Genomic DNA, 15095 nt, shown 5'->3' with positions numbered 1-15095 from the left:
TCACCTATAGATTAATTTTGAATACACTTATAAATTTGTTTTAAAGGTGTTTAACAAACAAAAATAACGACCTACTTGATGAAAATTAGAATGAATCATCTCATTATTTACAAAGTGATAAAGGATAAAAAAAGTTATGACTTTATATCTTGTCTTTATATTCATTAAAATCAGGAGAACAATCTAGTATAGTAACGAAAGATTTTTTTTCTAAAGTAATTTATATACCCGATGAATGAATGTTATACCTCAAATAATGAGATGTTAAAAATATTAACAAAAGTTAATATAATTATAGATTGCAGTAATTTAACATAAGGTAGTTAAAATAATAATTTATATTATAACTTGATAAAAATGATTTTAACTGATGATAAAATAATAGTACTTAATAAATAATATATGTTTCTCAATAAATTATATAATGACATATATGTTATGTGAAATTTTGGGATTATACATAAAAAGAGAAATCAAGTAAATTAGATACTTCAAAAAGTATCTTTACAATCCAGAAAGAAAAGCAACACCATGAAATTGAAAAGTCTAAAGAGAACCAAAGAAAAGGATATAACATGCTCCGAAATTTTTGAAAATTTTGTTCTTAAAGAGCTTGCTCACTGATTGCATTCCTTATGAACTACGCCTTTTGAGAATTGCAATTTGTTATATGGACAAGTTTCAGAAGTGATGTGTTCACTAAGAAATAATGAATTTTACTTTTGTCTTATAATTGATTTACAAAAGTAGGGCCATTAGGGAATAGATGAAAAATGAAGTTCTTAATGTTGAAAAAATTGTGTTATTAGTCTTCCTAATAAGAGATTTATACTGAAGTGTGTAATATTTAGAACTATTTAATTTTCTTGATATCATTGTTGGTAGATTTTTGTTAGCGTAAAATTACATTTTTACCCTTGATCATAACATAATTCACTTAATATATAAAAAGATGTTTCTAGAATTATTTACTATCTTTCTTAATAGATTTTTGTTAGAATGAAATTATATTTTTACCCTTGGTCGTCCTACATATTATTAATTTTTATCACACTTATTTCTTTTCAAGTATATTAATTAGAGCCAAAACAAAGGTGAAAATAATTAATTCATAATGAATTTTTATATTAAAGTAGGCATTTTTGATTAACATAATGAATAGAAAAAATATTAAGCATTAAATTAACGTAATAGTAAAATAGAGTAATGAATAGATATTACAATAACTCACAAAAGAAAAGAAAGTGAAGTAATAACAAAATAAGTTAATGGTAATAACAATAACAAAAGATGTTTCTAGAACTATTTAATTTTCTTGATATCATTCTTGGTAGATTTTTGTTAGCGTGAAATTACATTTTTATCCTTAATCATAATTCACTTAATATATAAAAAGATGTTTCTAGAATTATTTACTATCTTTCTTAATAGATTTTTGTTAGAATGAAATTACATTTTTACCCTAGGTCGTCCTACCACTTCACTCTTCTATATAATAGAAATATATATATATATATATTACTTTAAAAATATGAAGGTCTTACAAATGTTATTAATTGAACTTTTTCCTTCATTAAAAGACACTACAATAGATAAAATTGTCATTTACTATTTTCCTCTTAAATAATTATTTTCTAGGATTTTTTATGACAATATGTTAGTGAAAAACTTACAAGATAATAAAAATACAAGATTACAATTGAAAATAAATATGAAGAAAATAAATCTCTTCAGGCTGAGGCGCGGATATCTCGCTCTCTTTAAGGAGATTCAAGTCCACTGCAGTAAATATTTTCACTGGTCCAGCAGTAGTCCTCTTGACTTGTCCCCTCCAGGATACAACAGCCTTCACAAAGTATAACTCAACAACTCTGGACAAGAGTTGAGTCCAAAGCTCCACAAAAAAGAAACACCTTCCTTCAACTAATAAGAACTCTCTTTTTGACAAACCTTATGCACTCTATATTTTTCTTGTGTATTGTGTGTCACAAACCAAATGAAGACCACCACTATTTATACTAGAAGAAGTCTTCCTAGCAATGAATAGGAAGATAATGGTGTAGTAAATAGTGAAGATAATGATCTTAGGAGTTACATAGGTTACAAGGTGTAATGGAGGAATAATTTGGAGAAGTAATTGTGTGGGCAACAAATGCACCAACGTGCAAATGCAAAACTGCCCAAGATGTTAACCCAACGTTCAGTGGAACGTTTTTGTAACCAAAAAATAATGGGCAATAATACCTATGTGCATTGATAGGTGAGTAATGTCATATATGCCTCACCAACGGATGCAATGTAAGAATGCCCACTAACACTCTTTTAACTCAAAGTAAAGCAAATTAATATATTAAAATAGTAATATTAAAATGCTAAACCAACACAATATAATGTGGTAAACAAAATAAATTAAATAAAGAATGAAATATATTAAAAAAGAGGTTCAGGTTTTTAAAACAACTTTGTAACTTTTATATATGAAAACATTTATTTTAACATTAATATCTAGTTTTAAATTATTTTTTATATATATATATAATTTTATTGATTGACATTAGATACCAAGAGAAATGCGTACTCGAAATTTGTGTACATATATGGCGTACCCACTAAATAAACGTTTGTTACAAATTAGTTAGTCATATATACAGTCTTATAAGGGGTCGTTTGGTTATCAGGATATGATATCCTACAAATTGAGCTAGGGTGAGATATTCCAATGGATTAGCTATCATATACCTCCACCATATAGAATAACTAATCCCACCATTTTAGTACAAAATACATCAGGAAACTAATTAATACTCATAAATTAATGCGAGATCAAATAATTCTACATTTTATCCCAAAATTTGTATTCCTTATCTAACTAACCAAACGATCCGTGGAGTCTAGTATGTTTTCACAAACAAATAAACGTGTCTAAAGCATTCATTAAATACATACAAAGTATTCAGCAACTTAGGATTGGGGACCATAAATTACTCAGTATTTCATATGACCAGACTACCACAGGAGAAAAGTCGATCCAAGCTAAGCTAGGGCCTAAGGGCTTGGTTGTTAAAAATTATAATGTCACTACTCTATTTTTTGCATGGCTCAAATTTTATTTGATGCTACGTTAGACTTTATCGTCTATATAAATAGTTACGTACATTAATCAATATGCTCAATCACATTTCTCTTCTTCTTATTACATTCTAGTTAGGATCCCTACAATATTGTTGTTCAATATATATTTTTCCTTTAGAAAAAAATCATCATGACTAGTGAGCAGCAATCTGTCTTTTGTAACCAAATCAATTCTGCATCATTTGGTGAGAGTAAGATAGATCAAAGCCTAATTCAACGACGAAATGCTAATTACAAGCCAAACATTTGGAAGTACGACATCCTACAGTCACTTAAAAGTCAATATTCAGTAAGTTTAATTTGTGATTGTTTTTTTTTTTTTGGTCTCTGTTATACCTCAAGATATGTTATATCTGCTATATCAAAAGTTTATAATATACCGTAATTGTACAAAAATTCTTTAAACTATATCGATCTATATATAAAAGTCAAAATGACTTAATTCAAAATATAAGACAAACACTACCTTTGCTACTAAATCAGCTTAGCGTTGGATCGGAGCTTACATAGTTATCGATTACAACAATAACATACCCGATAATCATATAGTTACCGGATAAAAGAATAAAATCCGATACAAGTAGCCTAGTTACCGCTCAATGTATTCAGTGAATTTCCGTAACTTTAAGAGGTTGGGTAGGTAGAAAAATTTAAATTTTGATCAACACTAAATTCAAGGACAACAATCTAACTTAGAACCATGACCAAATATTTTCTCTAGCTATGTTAATACTTGTGCAACTTAGAATTTAGAAGCTAAGTCAGGTTGTGTCATCCATTTGAATCTATGCATGTGTAGTATGTTTTCACAAGAGAATTAACGTGTATCAAAATTAAGTCATTCAGAATGATTAAATTATATAAAGAAAATTATACAAAGTATATAGTTCATAAATTATTTTTTGTGAGTATATCTTAATTATTAAGTACTGTTAATGAAATTTTTGACTTCCCGATTCATAAGAGTACTCAACAATGTACTCCTTTCGTCTCATATTAGTTTATCACTTTTAATTTTGCACAGTGCTTAAGAAATCATGAATGAGAAGACAATTTTACTAATTCACCCCTTAAAAAGCTTCTTGAGAATTTTACCAACAAATGTGAACAGTGAACACTTACAAAAAGAATATTTAATTGCAAGGGTAATATAAAAACTTAATTAATGCTTTCTTGATTTAATAATATGAAAAAACCATTTTTAGTATACTGATCAACTAATATGAGATGGAGGGAGTAATATATTAGGATTGATCCGGCACCATATACTCATTGGACCCATGTGGTATGATGGATAAACACCCAACATGGGTGTGTTTGGCCAGGAATTTGGATACATACACTGTGCAAACCCGCCATGGGTGCGTTACCACTAAAAAAAGAAGAAAAAAAGGAGTTTTGTGGAGAAAAATAATATTATATAACTAGATTTAAACCTAGATCTCCCAGATAATTCCTCTATCTTGTACAAACAAAACAATGACACAAACACAACCTTTACCAGAAGACCAAAAGAACTATATGCAATTTTCAATTTTGTAACAGCTGATATATTGTGTCACACTGTCACCTTAGACGGCAGTCAAAAAGACAACTTTTAAACTTTCGTCGTTTTGCTACTTGGCGTACCAGTATAATGCTGATTAAAATAAAGAAGGTAGTGTACTTGAACACAAACGTCTTATCATCATAAGTATCATGTTCCTTAATTATTCCGACCGCAGCAAGGCATATGCAAAATGTTGCTGTTACGAGCTGTACGTGGATAAAAAAACCACCACCACTTTTTAATTATTCTTATGGACAGTATTTACTTATTTTGTCTTTTTAAGTTATTATTAAATACTTCTTTCGTTTAAAAGAGAATGACACAATTTTCTTTTAGTCTGTTTCAAAAATAATGATCTTTTTTTTTTTTTTTTTGTAACATTTTAATTTCAGTTTTCCACGTGACATGTTTAAGGCCACATGATTAAAGGGTAATTTTAAATTTGACATAACTTTAATTTAGGACCACAAGATTCAAAAGTCTTGTTTACTTTCTTAAACTCCGTGTCAAGTCAAACTAGGTCACTCTTTTTGAAACGGAGGGAGTAATAAGAATAGCGGGAGCTGTTATTTTATAGGGTAAATTTCATATATGACAAACAAATTTAATCAAACAATGTTTTATAGTTATAGTAAACTTAATTACTTTATGACTATAGTTTAATTTGCTATGGAGCTTTAAATTATAGTGACGCACAGTAATAAAATGAAACTATATCCTCATTAAATAATAAACTAATAATATTTGTCATATTTTTATTTATTCCTATTAGTTTGTTAGTTTTTTATCTTCAATTTTTTCACTAATAATGCAGGAAGGGAAGTACAAAAGAGAAGCACAAAAGTTGAAAGAGGAAGTTTTGTGGCTTGTGGAAGAAATAGAGAATCCATTGGCCAAATTAGAGCTTATAGATAGCATAAACAAAATGTCCCTCTCTCATCTGTTTGACAAGGAAATCATGGTGTTTCTACAAAACATGGAATTTGCAAAGAAGCTGAAGGATTCTGGCGTTGAAATGGATCTCTATTCAACTGCCTTATATTTTAGGATTTTTAGGCAGTATGGCTATAATGTGACACAAGGTGCGTACACAAATATCTTAGATACTTCTCAATATATAATATGATATTCAAATTAAAATTTCACCATCGACTCAAATTAAACTTTTCCTATATTAAATTCTATGTCCAGTCAAACACCATCACATAAATTGAGACTGATTTCCATAAACTTATATTTGCATAATACAGATGTATTCCTTAGCTATATGGATGAGATGGGTGAACAGATCGAGGTAGACGCAAACATGGATCCAAAAACAATGATGCAACTATTTGAAGCTTCTCACTTGGGATTAAGGGATGAAAATATGTTGGATGAGGCTAGAATATTTTGCACTAAGAATTTGAAAATTAGTTGTAATAATATTATTCCAATGGAAATGCCACTGCATTGGAAGGTGGAATGGTACAACAGTAGAAAGCAAATCTCCAAACAGGAAAACGAAAAAGAAGAAAGGGTGTCAAACTTGAAGCTTCTTCAATTAGCTAAACTCAACTTCAATATGGTTCAAGCTGAGCATCAGAAAGATCTTGTCGATATTTTGAGGTAGAGTTTAAGTTTTATGCATCGTAGGTTATTAGAAAAAAGATATTTTACAAGATTATCTGATCCCTTGCAAGATAACTACTAGTATAAGTTTATTGGTCTCTCGATAAGAATTAATGGGTACTACGTAATTATCTGGTAAAATATAGTAGAGTAATTTATCACTTACTCCAAAACTCCCCTTCAAAGTGTGTGTAAGTTAAATTTTCGAGAAAAATAATAAAACCAGACATCCTGAAGAAAAAAAAAGGAATTTTTTAATTTGTTTATTTAAAAGGAAGATACTCTTCAAATATTTATTTATTTTACATATTATCCTGTTGTTTGGAGAAATTAATATATAAGGAGGAAATAGGGAGACAGGAAAATCGACTTGTATCTTATCATGTTGTTTGGAGGAATTAATGTAAAAACAAGAGGAAATTGACATGGTTGTCGTGTTGTTAATTTGGTAGGTGGTGGACGAATTTGGGACTGATAGAAAATGTAAGCTTCAGCAGAGATAGAATTGTCGAAAGCTTTTTGTGGTCCGTGGGTGTTGCTTTTGAGCCTCAACATTCTAATTTTAGGAATTGGCTCACCAAAGCTATCACTTTCATTATAGTAATTGACGATGTCTACGACATTTATGGCACTTTGCAAGACCTACAACTATTCACCGATGCTGTTGTCAGGTATAACAAAAAATTACAATATACTATTCACCCATGTTGAAGCGTGTGACCATTTTATCTAAAAGCACACACTTTTTTCCCTCTATTCAGATGGGATCCTAAGGAAGTTGAGGAATTACCATCATGTATGCAAATCTGTTTTAGGAAACTATATGATACCACAAATGATGTAGCTCTCGAAATTGAGCAACAAAAAGGCTGGAATTTTCCAGTGTCAACATATCTACAAAAAGTGGTATATATTAGCTAGTTACTTAATTTAATTATTGTCTATGATATTAAATCAGTAACACATGACACAAATTTAACACGAAAATAAAACGTTTTCAGTGGGCAGAATTTTGCAAAGCATTGCTTGTGGAAGCTAAATGGGATTCAACGGGTTATACACCAACACTTAGTGAATATTTAGATAATGGATGGAAATCATCAGGTGGCACTGTGCTATCTCTTCATGTTCTTCTTGGTTTGGCTCAAGATTTCTCCCAAGTTGATGATTTTCTTGAAAATGAACAAGACCTTATATACTATTCCTCCCTTATAATCAGGCTTGGAAACGACCTTGGGACTTCAACGGTAAGTAATTACTACTCCCTCTGTTTCAAAAATAATCACATACTTTCCTTTTTAGTCTGTTTAAAAAAAGAATGACTTTTTTTTTTCAACTTTCCACGTGACATGTTTAAGACCAAAAAATAAAAGGCACTATGGTAAATTTGTTATTTATAACTTTAATTTAGGACTGCAAGATTGAAAAGTTTTTTATTTTATCTTCTTAAATTTTGTGTCAAGTCAAACTATATCATTCTTTTTTAAACGAATTAATGAAGTAGTATTTAGTAGGACTAATTCAAATGACATAATATTGTGAAAAGAATTACATTATTGGTGTATAGATATAGATATTAAATTATTCGGTCTGACATTTCCGAGTACAGGCTGAATTGGAAAGAGGTGATGTGTCTTCATGTATCTTGTGCTACATGAAGAAAGAAAATGTTAAGGAAGATGTAGCAAGGAAGCATATCGAAGAGATGGTGATAGAAACATGGAAGAAAATGAACAAACATTGTTTTGCGAATTCATCATCTACATTAATAAAGTACATAATGAATATTGCCCGAGTTACACATTTCATATATCAAAATGGAGATGGATTTGGTGTTCAAGATAGAGAAACTCGACAACAAATCTTATCTTCTTTGGTTCAATCTCTTCCTCTCAATTGATGACAACAAATAGTACATACGTCTACACATGCAAGGCATATTTTTATCATTAGTGAGAGAGAAAAGTAAAGTGGATATGTACTAAGTCCTTTTCTTTCCTTTTTTTGTTTGGTTGTAAATCTTCAAATTTAGCATTCAACAACCATTTCTATCGGCCACTAAAAATGTAATGAAATACTAGTAGTTTTCATGGATTTTTTTTAAAAAAAAAGTGTGTGGAAGAGTTTTCTATTGCTGGTATGTATTTATTTTGATCTTTTATCATAAGCTTGATAGATTTATTAAAAAAAAGTAGGTGTTAAATTTATAGTGAATCTTACGTGGCTAATAAAATTCACTCGTAGGTGTGTCAATTCCCCCAAATGATTAAGTGCTCATTTAGATTGACTTATTTTGGGTGCTTTTAAGCCAAAATAGTTTTTAAGCAGTTTTGAAGTGTTTGGGTAAAGTTAAAAAGTGCTTATAAGCACTTATTTTAAAGCTAAAATAACAAAAATAAACCAAAAGCCATAAGTTAGAAATCCTAACTTAAGGCTTTTGGCTTATAAGTCATAAGCCAAAAGTCAATCCAAACAGGCCCGAAATACCATGCGAAGCTTTTCCTGATACTCACATTATTAAAAATGGCCAAGAAGGATTGTAATGAAGTGATAAGTACTCCTTCATCTCAAATAAATAATAGTATATCCTTCCATTTTTATAAGATAAAATTGTTCAGCAAACACACATAAAAAATTAATTATAATAAAAAAGGTCTGTTCACTGTCTCTTTAAGCAATTAAAAAATTAATAATTTTAGGGAAAATTTCACAAATAGCTACTATAGAAAACTTAATTAGGTTCATTAGCTACAGTTTGCCTAATTGTATATTTCACATGAATTTAATATTATATACAATTCGTTTTTCAAAAAATTTAATGAATTTAGACAATAATTTCGGTTGAGAAAAAAGAAAATACTCTCATAAATTACGATATTGTATCTCATTAGAGTTTCATACCAAATATGACTCTCTTCATACTAACAATTGCTTATTATCAATTACTTTGTATTTATATTTGTATATATTGACTTATATGAGTTAGCTATTGCGTTTACTAAAAACGTATACATTGCACTTTTATTTTGTATAAATATAATTTTGTTGATATAATTTTTGTATAATTTTTTGAAAATCATAATGAATTTGTATATATGTATGAAGTGACTACTAGATTTATTATTATACGTGTAATTGACCGGTAGAGTTATATATATAGTTAGAAAATTTTCATAACTTAAACAAATCAAATATGTCAACAAATCATATATAAAAAAATTAATTGATAAATATAAATGAATCTATCATATATGTACCACTGATGGACAAAAAAATATACAATTAAATGTATATAGTTGTATAAAATCTGAAAATTAATATTTGTACATCTGAAAAACCCCGTAACATTATACAAAAATAAAAAAATTGAATTCATTAAAATATAGAAATTAAGTTATACAAAACCACAATTCCTTCCCCATTTCGTTGGTTCATTGAGTCAGATTGGACTATTTCTTCTTCTTCTTCTTCTTCGTTTATTCTTCTTCGATTAGTTGCCTGTAGATGCAATTTCTTGTCTTACATAAAGATAAGAAATCATCCAATTTTTGTGCATGCATTTGAATACCTTGAGTGATTCTCTTATGGCTGAGATATTTGAGATTATTATGGCTGAAGACTATGAAACAATGGGAGAAATTGAAACAAATGATACAAATACCAAAAAATAAAAACGGAAGGAAGGATTTTATGGATAAAATTAAGTGAGAGTGGAAGAGAGATAGTAGGAAGATTTGTATAAAAGGGGAATTGAGTTACTACACGTTCTATACCAAAAGTGGGGCCCAATTTAACCATTTTCTATAATTAAATAAAATTATAGTAATGTAGCATAATTAAGTACTAAATGTTAGCTTACAATACAAATGTCTATGTATATAAGTATTCTACTATATACAAATTTGACAATCAAACAAACCTCAATCTCTTTTTGCTCATGTTCTTCTTCTATTATTTTTTTTATAACTATAGCCATTATAATGGAGAAACAAATAATTCTTCAATTGAAACCTTATAAAAGTAGATAAAAATATAAATTTATACAAATATAATTTTCATAAAAACAAGGAAAAAATTTTATTAGAAGATATTTCTTTTCCTCAAAGACAGAACCAATGGTCCATTTTATTAAACAAAAGGAAATCATACAGACTTGGTTTCAGCCCAAGTAATTAAAAAAAAAAAAAAAAGAACCAAACATAACAAGATAGCAAAGACAAAATAAAATAAAAAAGACAAAAGCTCTAAACAACCATCGGAGAAATGAGAGGTCACCGGAGAAGATGATGAATTCAAATCACAAAAAATGATCCTAGGGTTATGTAAAAGAATCTTAAATTGGAAGGAATTTGTGGGGGAAATATAGAAAATTTGTGATAAAGAGATATTGATGAAAGAGAAAGTATTAATGAGGGTAAATATGGAGACCAATCACATAAAATGTGCCTAGCATTATTAATTATGTGTGTAATAATAACTTTCCTATTTAATATTTAATAATTTCCTATTTATTTATATATAATTAACTTTGCTATTTATTGTGTAATTATATCCATATAACATAAAAAAAATAAACTGTAGCTATTTATCTTTAATGTATATTGATGTTTGCCATATTTTGTAGTTTTTCCTATAATTATATTCCATAATTTTATTTTATCTTAGTGATTGCTTCTTCTTTTTTCTTTCTAATAGTGCAAGTAATTGAGAATGCTCATACTGATGACTCTTGATCCGATCAACCAACAAGACAAATACTCCTCCACACTAACACCTCAATTAGCCAAAACTTAAAAAATTGTAACCAAAGGACGAATATGAGCTGAAATGGAAGCCAAAATGATTTGGCTCGAAAACAAGTTTTAGCTACTAGATTTTGGAATTTTATTTTTAAAATTTCATAAATAAACAAATTCTATGGCCGAACAGACTTTGCCAAAAATGTACTAAAATATACCTTCAATATCTATGGACAAATGGGTCCTTAGTGTTTAAAATAAATGGTCAAAGTATCAACAAAAAAAAAAAGGAAAAAGGACAAATATATCTCTAAACTATCGTAAATGGTATGCAAATACCCTCCGTCATACTTTTGGGACATTGGTGCCCCTGCTGTCCAAAAACTAGAGCATATATGCCCTTCACGCTAACGGAAGACTAAATAGGGACACATAATCTTATCCGTCGATAATTATCGGATCGGTGGATAAGATTATGACACTTGTATGTCCGTTAGTATACTCTAGTTTTTGGACGGAAGGGACACCAATGTCCCAAAAGTATGACGGAGGGTATTTGCATATCATTTACGATAGTTCGGGGATATATTTGTCCTTTTTCCCAAAAAAAAATTATAATCACAAAATGAATAAAGATTATGAATATTATTTTATATGTTCTCCGGATTATATTTGAACCTAAAATCAAGTCACTGCTTATGCGGGTGAGTCATGTGAGATTTTCACAGATTTAATGTGATTATCCCTTGATCATTCATATATAAGTAATATCAGTTTTTAAGTTATGAGACTCTTACGATTAAATTGTTTAATTTGGTGTACATATAGAGTACCGATGAATATTTTCCATCAAAAGCCTTTGATTTAAACTAATGTTTATATAGTTGATAGGTCTTAAATGTTTATATATTTATACTAAATTAAGACGTATGCTTTTTATTTGTCTTTAAACATTGGATAAAGTTAATTACTATATTCATGTTGAAGAGATTTCGAAGTTGGTTCACAAAAATCGTTATATGTATGGTCTTCTTTTCCAGATATCCAGTATTATCAAGGAAAAAGGGTTAAATTTGACTTCTACTATTCCAAAATAATCAATTTTACTCTTTTGTTGGGTTGTTTGCACAAAAATATTCTTGCAATTATAAAGGTGGTTCAAAGACATTTTTTTCTATTAGAGGTTGTTCAATATGAGCGCTCAATTCAATGTAACCATCAACACCATGGCCATTTCAATTTCACCACTAACAGTAAATATCAAACATTACAACGTAACTCTCTACAATTTTGACTATTATTATTTATTTTATTTTTTGAAATTATTATAGTCAAAAAATTGTGTACTCTTTAGTGCTATTTTTTTTTAGTAGAAAATGATGAATATCTAACTCAGATGTTTTCCACACGGAATACACTAATAATCACGTTCTTCGTAAGGGCGACTGCATCAAGTTGCAAAGAAGAAGAAAGTCAATTGAGTATTTCTTCCTTGGAATTAATATTTCCGCGTCCATGCAATACTTTTCTCATCTTGCATATTTTACAACGTTTTTTTCGTATTTTTAAGTTGCTATTCGAATTTGGTCCTATTCCATTTAATTTTATTGATTTGTTACGTAATTATAAAATTAACAATATATATATATATATATATATATATATAATGGTCAACATGTCTGCATTACCTGTGTCTTTCCACAGTTACATATATATTTGCCAGTTTTTTTCTTTCGTTTTAATTTGTTTGTCTTATTTTTAATTTTTTTATATATATTTAAGAATTACATAAAAAAAAATACTATAAATCATGATAATTGACAACTAAATATATTTTTTATGAGACAAAAGAAGTAACATGTATTATTTAATTTGAAAACTACGTATAAAGTATTGTAAATCTCAATAATTAACAATATTTGATCGACTTTTGAAATTCTATATATGCTACATAAATTGGGACAAGGGAAATAACATATATTATTTTAAAATTAGGGAAAAAGACAAATATAAAAGGTATATATGCTCTAGTTTTTGGACGACAGGGGCACCAATGTCCTAAAAATATAACTGAGGGTATCTGCATATCATTTACGATAGTGCGGGGTATATTTGTCATTTTCCCCTAAAAATTACGTAAAAGGTATTATAAATTACAATAATTATCAACTTAAAATATTTAAAAATCATATTAAAATTTAATTAACTCTCTAAATTTTATCTATGTCACATAAAGTGAGACAAAAAAATAAAAGATATTGAGCCTGTGCTAGCACAGACACTTATGTTGTATAAATAATATATAAGCGTGTATATTGATATAAAATTATTTATTATAGATGTATATACATTCATATACACTATTTGTACACTGCAACAACAGTTCATCTTTCTCACTAAGTTGATTTTTTCTTCAATTTTATCCAACTCAAATCTCCTCTAATTAGTTTCAAATTTTAAATATTAACTTAATATTTTAATTTTTTAATAAATTACTAACGATTCACATTTAATCATTAGAATTTGAGCTAAGCATTGAATAGACAAAGAATTATTTGTTTGACTAATATAATAAATAACAGTACAGTAAATGCTACAGTATCTATGAACTTAACTCTAAAATATAAAAAAAAATTCTTCGTGCTTTCCGTGGATAAAATAGAATTTTGCACGTGTCACGACCACCATATACTGTACAAAAGCTCAATAAAATTGACATGAAAAAAAGTGAAACAAACTAAAAAAAATAAAAATCGAAGGCCCTTACGACAATTTGCTTACGACAATTCCCACAACATCATCATATGACATCATTACATGAGTATTTGATTTTTTTTAAATTTTCTATCCTATATTCAATATTTATATTTGAATCCGATTAAATCTGAATTCGCACTAGAAAATCCCTTATTCAACGATAAAACACTCTCTAACAAAGACAACTCTATATATAAAGACCTCTAATTGAGGATAAAGTTGTACTTACCACCACAACAATCTATCTTGGTCATTATATGATTACTCACTTCGTCAACTCCTACAATACACCGAATTACAAACAACACCTTAACACTGAAACAATTCAAATAAAAGTGGGCCAAAAAAGTGGCTGAGCGGCTATTTTTGAATAACAAAAATAATTAGGTTATTTAAAAATAAAAAGATTTGACCTAATTGAACCCTTTTTTTTTTTTTTCTGTTTTACTTTTATATGAAGACATTAATGAAATTTTTTAGAAGTTAATGTATTTGATATCAGAAATCATATTAAAATACTATCTAACACCCTATAAATAAAAGCAGTAGAACATCAACCTACTTCTGATCTAAGTAATGACTATATTGAAAATATTCAATGAATGAATAGGTATGTAAAATTAGAATTTTCTAATTAACGATCTGCGTCCTACAATCTTAATAATAATCATCCAATTAATCATCCGTAAAGCATAAACTTTGAACGTAATTTAACCCAAATCTAGCTGATTTAAGAGTTAAAAAATGCTAAAATCATATTTAAGCGACCACTTAACCCTTGAGTCTAACAATGTGAAACTCTTCTGTCACATCCATGACGACACGACATTTGGAGCATGAACAATTGAATATGGGGTTCCAACATCAAAATACTAAAATATTTAAGATGGGTCTTGTTCTGATATCATATATAATGAAATAAATCTTGGGCTGATTCAATCCACAAAACTAGCTCAATAAATTAGAATTGTACAAAAAATATTAAAATGATAGTTTAGATATGAAAGTCACACTCGATATTTTTTAACACTAATTTACTCATTAGTATACAACAACCCACATGTAATCAACGTAGAGTAAGTGTGAAGCTGAAATGTACTAATATAGTATTCAACTACGTACACCCATGTTGCAGTTGCAGAGCAAGTTGAAGTTGAGGTCATGAGAAAATTCAATTTTCAACTACCACCAATTTAATTGCTTAATTACGCACGTTGCATGCTTATTCCTCTTTATTACTCTATATATATTAGATAGTATATATATTTCATACCTTGTAATGTGCTACTCTCTATTATCTAAAAATC

At 28.6% G+C, this 15095-nt stretch overlaps 1 protein-coding gene across 1 annotated transcript; it reads left to right on the top strand.

Annotated features, from left to right (window-relative positions):
- Positions 1-3193: 3193 nt before the first annotated feature.
- Positions 3194-8206, top strand: LOC125821837 (alpha-farnesene synthase-like). Its single transcript, XM_049501200.1, has 7 exons — positions 3194-3421; positions 5496-5763; positions 5932-6289; positions 6745-6963; positions 7054-7198; positions 7294-7539; positions 7902-8206. Exons 1-7 carry the CDS (start codon positions 3263-3265, stop codon positions 8190-8192), a joined length of 1686 nt encoding a protein of 561 aa, XP_049357157.1. The 5' UTR covers positions 3194-3262; the 3' UTR covers positions 8193-8206.
- The last annotated feature ends 6889 nt before the right edge of the window (positions 8207-15095 follow it).

Source organism: Solanum verrucosum, unplaced genomic scaffold (assembly GCF_900185275.1).
Source record: "Solanum verrucosum unplaced genomic scaffold, falcon-dt-bn FXZP01000103.1, whole genome shotgun sequence".
NCBI lineage: Eukaryota > Viridiplantae > Streptophyta > Magnoliopsida > Solanales > Solanaceae > Solanum > Solanum verrucosum.
Note: the sequence above shows the minus strand (reverse complement) of the source record. Positions and strands in the feature narration are given on the sequence as shown.